Consider the following 6954-nt stretch of genomic DNA (forward strand, 5'->3'; position numbering starts at 1 on the left):
GGACCATTTTAACAAAGGACGAAAAAGGAAAACAATACATATTGCAGATAGTCAGTGAACACAGAAAAAAGTATCCAGATGCTACAAAAATTGGCTTAATGATGCAGTAGAAGTTGGCTAGTTATCCACAGCCTTCAGCTTTCTTTTATTATCATTTTAAACATTCATCATATTATTTATGTAATTTCATTTCATATAAATAATTTCAATATAGGCTGGCGTGTATTTCGACGGAATGTAATTATATAACAACATATATAATTATTTCCTTGTTACATGTATGTAATAGTTTATTAATATTTCAGTAACCTATAAAGAAAAAAAACAATATTGAAAGATAATAAACTATTATTTCAAAGATAAAAAGAATTAAATGACCAGAGATAAGTTGAAAATATAGGAAGATATGTTTTTATAATGAAAGGTTACCCAAAAACGGTCACAAAACATCATTTCCATTGAAAATTTTGAGTCCGAATACAAAATTGTGGACTTCAAAATGGGCGCCATCATGCCATTTCTCAGGGTCAGATGTGGATTACTTCCAATCCCTGTATCCAAGACTTGGTCCCTTTCCCATCAGCTGCTTTAAAGTAAGAAGGGTTTATTCCAGACTTTTCCTATATATTAACATATTGGATATGCATTCAAACTTTAGGTCGCTTGGGGGTCAGTTAAATATTCTTCGATTGAGCCCATTTTTTTTTTTCATGGATAAATTGGGTCCGACATGGAACCAATTTAGGGGTTGGGAGCAAAGAAATTTGGAAAAAAACAATTTCGCCATGTAATTAAGGACCACCCTAATGTATTATAATAAAAAATTCTCATGAACTATGTTAAATCGCAGCGATTTGTCCAAATTAGCCATATCTACACTTGCACCCTTACGAAGCTGATTTACAAATAATATGAGAAATCTATATTTTCCCTTACTGATAGCTTTCCTGAAATTTAAGACTGGTGTGCAGGATACTAAATCCACTAGTTGAAATATACACTACATATCGTAAGTTATTTACGGAATAGTCTTTACATAGGCTACTTGATTTTGTATTTCAACTTATAGGCTATATCTGTTTGTCAATTTAGCTGTCCTGTTCACGTTCCCTATGTCAAGAGCAAGAGCAGACTCGAAAGAAGCACAAAACCTAAACATTTATCTATTTGGAAGACTATTTGTACTTCGAGGACAGGATGAAGTGAGATGTTCTGTGAAATCAGTCTACAAAGTGATCACAAAAGTGCCGTAAGCAAGACATGTGTTTTTACGAAGTGATTTTTCACTGTCCTCGTTCGTGCTTATTGCACCATTGCTGACGCGCCCTCTTCCTACGGACGCAGTCGTGCCCCACCCCTTGCTGCACTCTACGCTGACTCGGTTAAATAACACTCGTGCTTCGTGTACTGTAGATTTTATGCCAAGATACATATCTTCCCTCAGAGTGATAAAGTAGGGATTCCACCAGGGTTTGCCCAAGTGGGCACAGCCCGAAAAACCCCACCGGATTTTTTCGGGTTGGACCCACCTGAAAAAGCCCACCTTAAAACCCATCTGGGTATTTGAGCTTTTTGTTAGTTTATTGTTGGTACAACTTAGGTGATTACATTGAAAGTGATTTTTATCATATTTTGAACTTTCCTGGGCGAATTAGATGCTTTCACGTTAAGTTATACAACAACCTAAGACTTTTATAAACTTCTGAATGCACTGAATGAATTAAATAAATAATTTAAAAGAAAACTTAGCTTGAAGTAATTATAGAACAAATTAATGTATAGATTATGCTTATAGCCTGTTTGAAATAAGATATGCAATTTTATATTTCAGAAAATACTCTCCGTGAAAAGTGTGCCCACTGACTCGGCAACGCCGAGGTACGTTATTCCTCATCGGGTTTAAGGCCATAGGTACCGGTACTACCAGTAAATATGTAGTGCATTAGTAAAACTATTAGTATTATTGTTTTATTACCTTTGATGGTAACAAGTATTCTTTAGTAAATGTTAGGGCTGAATCTGCTATAGTTTTGGTGCACATGTCTTCTTTTAAAGAAGAGAAAGAAGTAGAATGTTGAAACATTCTAGAAGTTTGTGGAACATAGTTTGTAATAGAAGATGTGATCTTGAAATTAGTTTTATACTGATATGTTTTTGTGACACTGATTAATATTTAAATACATAGTAAAAAAGTGGAATGCTGTATTCAGTAGACGTTATATAATTAATTTTTAGCATTGCGGTAGTTTAATATTTGGCGCAGTCGGTAGGATAGTTAAATTACTTTTGTATCTAAAAAGAGCAAAGTACTACTTCAACTAGAGCTAACCAATGAATGCCGATACTATTCTTTCCACAGCCAACCTTTATTTGGTTTATACTTCAATCACAAGCCGATAAACTTCCTGTATTCCACAAATATTCTAATAACGTAAGCCACCTTGGCATTACATTAAACCTAAAACATAAATCGTCCCTCCAGGCTCATCTACCTAAATATAATTATCTTAAGCCACTTATGGCTCCAATCAAACACATAAACAACTACAGCCACTTATGGCTCTTATTCCACATATAAATAACTTCAGCCACTTATGGCTCAATTTGTGACATCAATTCAATTACACATATAAACAATCACATAGTTACGCTCTTCATTTTTTAAAGCATCTTTCTAATCTTAATTACGTTCTTCTTTTGTTTATACAATCTATCCAGAAACTTTTAACACTTTTGACTCCCAACAGTAAACAATTTTTTATATTTTTTTGGTTTGTCTCGTTTTTGTAATTTTTCTCTTTTTTTGGTCTCTTTTCCTTCCCCATCCTTTCCCTCCCAAATTTTCCTATTTTTTTTCTTTTTTCACTTATGGAAATAAAGAAAAAAACAAAACTTCCATAGAAATCATTCGCAATGATGATAACTCGTCGGTTTTCGAATGCTCTAGGTAACCGACTAAGAGTAACGCGACTGAGCGAATGTAATAATAAATAATAAAAAAAAAATAGTAAAATTTGGTTTTCCAATAACAACAGTTTAGTTCAGTTATTTGTTGCTACTCTTCAAATAAGCATTCTGCAGAATCAACACCAGCAATAGCATAAAAATTCTTGTCAAATTTAAGAAGCTTAATGCTCGGAGTTCCGAAGATTACGTAACTCTTGCTATTTCAAACGCTGAATACAAACTTCCTTACTAGTGGACCGAGAAAAAGCTGCATTTTCGAGAAAAAAAAAAAAAAAGTCGCAAAAGAAGTGCTCGGGAAATTCCCGCAATTCAACGCACAAAGCGTCGCAACTGAATAATTCAACAATAACACTATTTATTTTACGCTGAAAGATATTGAATTTCATTTAAGACATTATGAAACATTTACTTTATAAAATATCAATTATGTCTGTGCTAATTGTTTTAAATTAATATTCTGGAAAGAGCCATCTTGCAACAAGTGCTCGGGAAATTCTAGTAATTGAACGCACAAGTATCGGAAGTGAACTCCAATCAGTGGCGGCGGTTGGACTTAAATGGGAAGGGGGGGGGGGGGGGAGCCAAGACATGATCTGAATATTTGATATCAATGTTAGTTTTCCTGGTTGCTTGTAACACTTTGTTTGACGAAAGGTTGTATAACTATTAGGATACTGTCTTTTTCAGTTATATCTTGTTTCATATTTCATTAAGTAAATTGACAAGAGCAACGCAAGTAGATACTAGCCCTTTGTACTCTTAAACAACGAAGGTGTAAGAAGAAATTTGATTCCTTATTCATGAATATGTGTCTGGAAAATTGTGTGATCAGATTAGGGGCCTATTTAATAACAAATTTGCAAAACAAATAAACAGAAATAATAATATTAATCAAATAATTATAGTAATGAATAATGAGGCATGCTTTGCAAAAGTTATATTGAAACTGGAAATTAATGAACAACTTATATTTTCAATTCCACGAATGCTATTATATGTGTTATTACTCTTACAATGACAGTGAATACTACAAGCATATGCTACGACATTTAAAGAAATACTTTTGCAGCTTCCCGAAACATGTTCGCTGCCATTAAGTACAGTTTTCACTTTCTTGGAATACATTAAAACTCAACAATACTTAGAGTCACTCCACATTCCAGTTATACAAAATAATCCTAAAACCTAGAATTATGCTGAATCCACTAAATGTAATTGTATATACAAAACTATATATGTACACCCCTAAACTCGTATATTACACTGCAAAATTAATACTCCTTACTGAGCTCCTTCGTGGCTAAGGAGTACGTGCCTTTGAGGTGGGAGACCCCGGGATCGATTCACGGGGGAACTCACGTGGTTCGGACTAAACGTTGATCATTAAGTCCACGTCTCATATAACTTCGCTGCTGAACAGGATGTTAAACTGAAAAAAATAAAATCAAAATATTCATTATTATTAGAAAGAAGAAAATACGTTTTAGGAACTGTCGATTTTTGTGCAATTAAAGAATAACTTCTGAAGGACTTATTTTCTTGCGAAATGTTATCTCAATTAGTTCCAGAGCGGCTGACTAAAATATCGAGCCCTTGCAAAAAGAAATGAAAGTACGCTTGAATTGTGGCGCTCCAATAGGTTAATTTTTGGTCCATTTTTAGTGGCAGTTCAAACGCAATTCCTGTAGCTTTCACAATTCCACGGGAAGACAACCAATATGTACCCATAGAACGACAAATATTTTAAGGCACCATTTTTATTCTATGAAGCAATAATACCTACAAAACTTTATATTTCCAAATGAAACTATATACATTAATGGGTAATTTCAAAAAAGTGTGTGGGGGGCAACTGCCCCTTTGGCCACCTAATCCCCGCCCATGACTCCAACAATAAAACTATTTATTTTACACTGGAAAATATTTATGTCGTATGACATTTTGAAACATTTATTTTATAAAACATGAATTATATCTTTGTTTTAAATTAATATATTTGATGTTCATATTTGGCGAACGTCACTGAGGCTCCCGGGATGATTTGATCTACATTTGTTCGTTCATCTGCCTATACCACACATACTATAGGCACACTATAGATCACTTTCAGTCTTTTAAGTTTAAATTTTCAGGGTACAAGCACGAGACACACTAAATTTCCTGTATAGATTTTGGCGGCATACCAACGTAAAATTTCAAAATGGCGGCCATTCTTTTTTCAAAATAGCGGATATCCACGCTACAAAGTGCAATTTTTGGTCTTTTAGGTTAACATGTTCAGAGTAGAAGCACGAGACACTCTAAATTAGCTGTATATACTTTGGCAGCGATCCAAAGTAAAATTTCAAAATGGCGTCCATTTTTTCAAAACTGCAGTGAATAGAAAATTGTTGTGACAATTGTGGCAAGTTATGACAATAATAATCTTGAAATATAAATCACATTTTAGCAATTTGAAACATTGAAATATTTCGAAAAAAAAAAAAAAACAAAAAAAAAACAATTAAAACGGAAAAAGGGTGTGACATATTATGTGTTATAAAGAGCTATATATAAAAAAAAGGGCAGTTAGGAAACTGTTGCACCCAATTTTCTGCTTGAAATTGCAAAAATTTACAAGCCAGCCCCAGTTTTGAAGGGAAGTAATTTTTAACTCAACGGCAATGTATATCTGCACAGTGTACAGAAGCTGTTTACAAGTAAAACGTTACAAGTATGAAGCCATAACAATTGCAAGTGAAACCTCCATGATTGCCAAAACCCACATGTTTTCACTATCCTCGCTTACGCGTATACCAACCGTCGTTGACGCGCCCGCTCCCTTGGGGCACACCAGCTTCACCTTGCCTTCACTCGACTAGATAGCATTCATGGTTTTTAGTGCCAACCTAGCACAAGTTCGTTTGTCCATTTGCAGTGCTTTTATACACCTAACCGAATGTAACTTAACTTACTTTATTCCAACCAAATTTAACCGAATGGAGAACATTGTGGTACTTTTTCTTGGTTTTCAAACTGGTCAGGCGATACAGCACTAATGCCCATTTCTGTGGTGAAGGGGCAAAGTGCCTTTTTTAAATTTACAAATCTGCCAACCTCATACTCCACTGTCTGTTCCCTCGTTTAAACACACCAGGTATTGGACAGTCGTTAACAGAATAAACTTATCTAAACTTTAACTAACCAAAGTTAGAGGACATCATCTGTAAAAGTGCTAAATTAATTATTTCAGTGAGCCCTCTCAAGTTTATCTGCAATAAGTGCGATATTGTGGCAGCAATGAATAGTTTACTAATTTTGCGTGATTGACCCTTTACAATTGCCGTCATTTTATTGAGGTGTTAATAAACAACAAACCTATAGAGTTATAACACGAAGTTCATACATAAATACCTGATTATTGTGTTGTGCCATAATTAAAACAATTAAGCGCTTTCTTCTGTCATGCCCTTCTCTTCTAGCAGATACGAATTTTATCTCCACCACACCACTGCCACCACAACAGACAATCTAAACCAGAATCAACTGCTCATAATATTTTTCTTCTTCATCTTTTACAATCAGAAATGAACAACACGATGCAAAGTATTACCAAAGGCTTGGTATAAGACTTACTGCTATTTACACGTAAGTGGGACATTAAAGAAATGTTTAATTCCAGTTTTTCTGACCTCAACTTGGCTTGAAATTCAAAGTATTCTTCCCAGAGGTTTGTAAACCGCAAAAATAACAATTACCGCAAAATAAATCGCAAATTGTTTGTCGGCTAGATCCATGTTGTTACGGAATGTGCCAGACTTTAAGTTGCGATTAACTTAAATGCTACGCAAAACATGAGTTTAAGTTTGCTTTAATCGGTAGAGCAGATATAATTCTGCATTCTTCTGGTTGCATGGCGATCCGCAACTTTTGCTTAGATGATTCCACACAAGCATTCGCTAAACGTCTGGACTGGAGTGTATCTCAAAGCATTAGTTGCAATTTTCA

The 6954-nt window shown here is 34.5% G+C and overlaps 1 protein-coding gene across 1 annotated transcript in view; it reads right to left on the reverse strand.

Moving 5' to 3' along the window:
- LOC145668780 (activating signal cointegrator 1 complex subunit 2) overlaps positions 1-6567 on the reverse strand; it is a 57375-nt gene extending 50808 nt beyond the window's left edge. Inside the window, exon 1 of the mRNA XM_081736944.1 lies at positions 6361-6567. Coding sequence (XP_081593070.1) covers positions 6361-6381 — 21 coding nt within the window. The 5' untranslated portion in view covers positions 6382-6567. The remainder of the gene's footprint in view (positions 1-6360) is intronic.
- Positions 6568-6954: the final 387 nt, after the last annotated feature.

Source organism: Thermobia domestica, chromosome 13 (assembly GCF_964235325.1).
Source record: "Thermobia domestica chromosome 13, izTheDome1.hap1.1, whole genome shotgun sequence".
NCBI lineage: Eukaryota > Metazoa > Arthropoda > Insecta > Zygentoma > Lepismatidae > Thermobia > Thermobia domestica.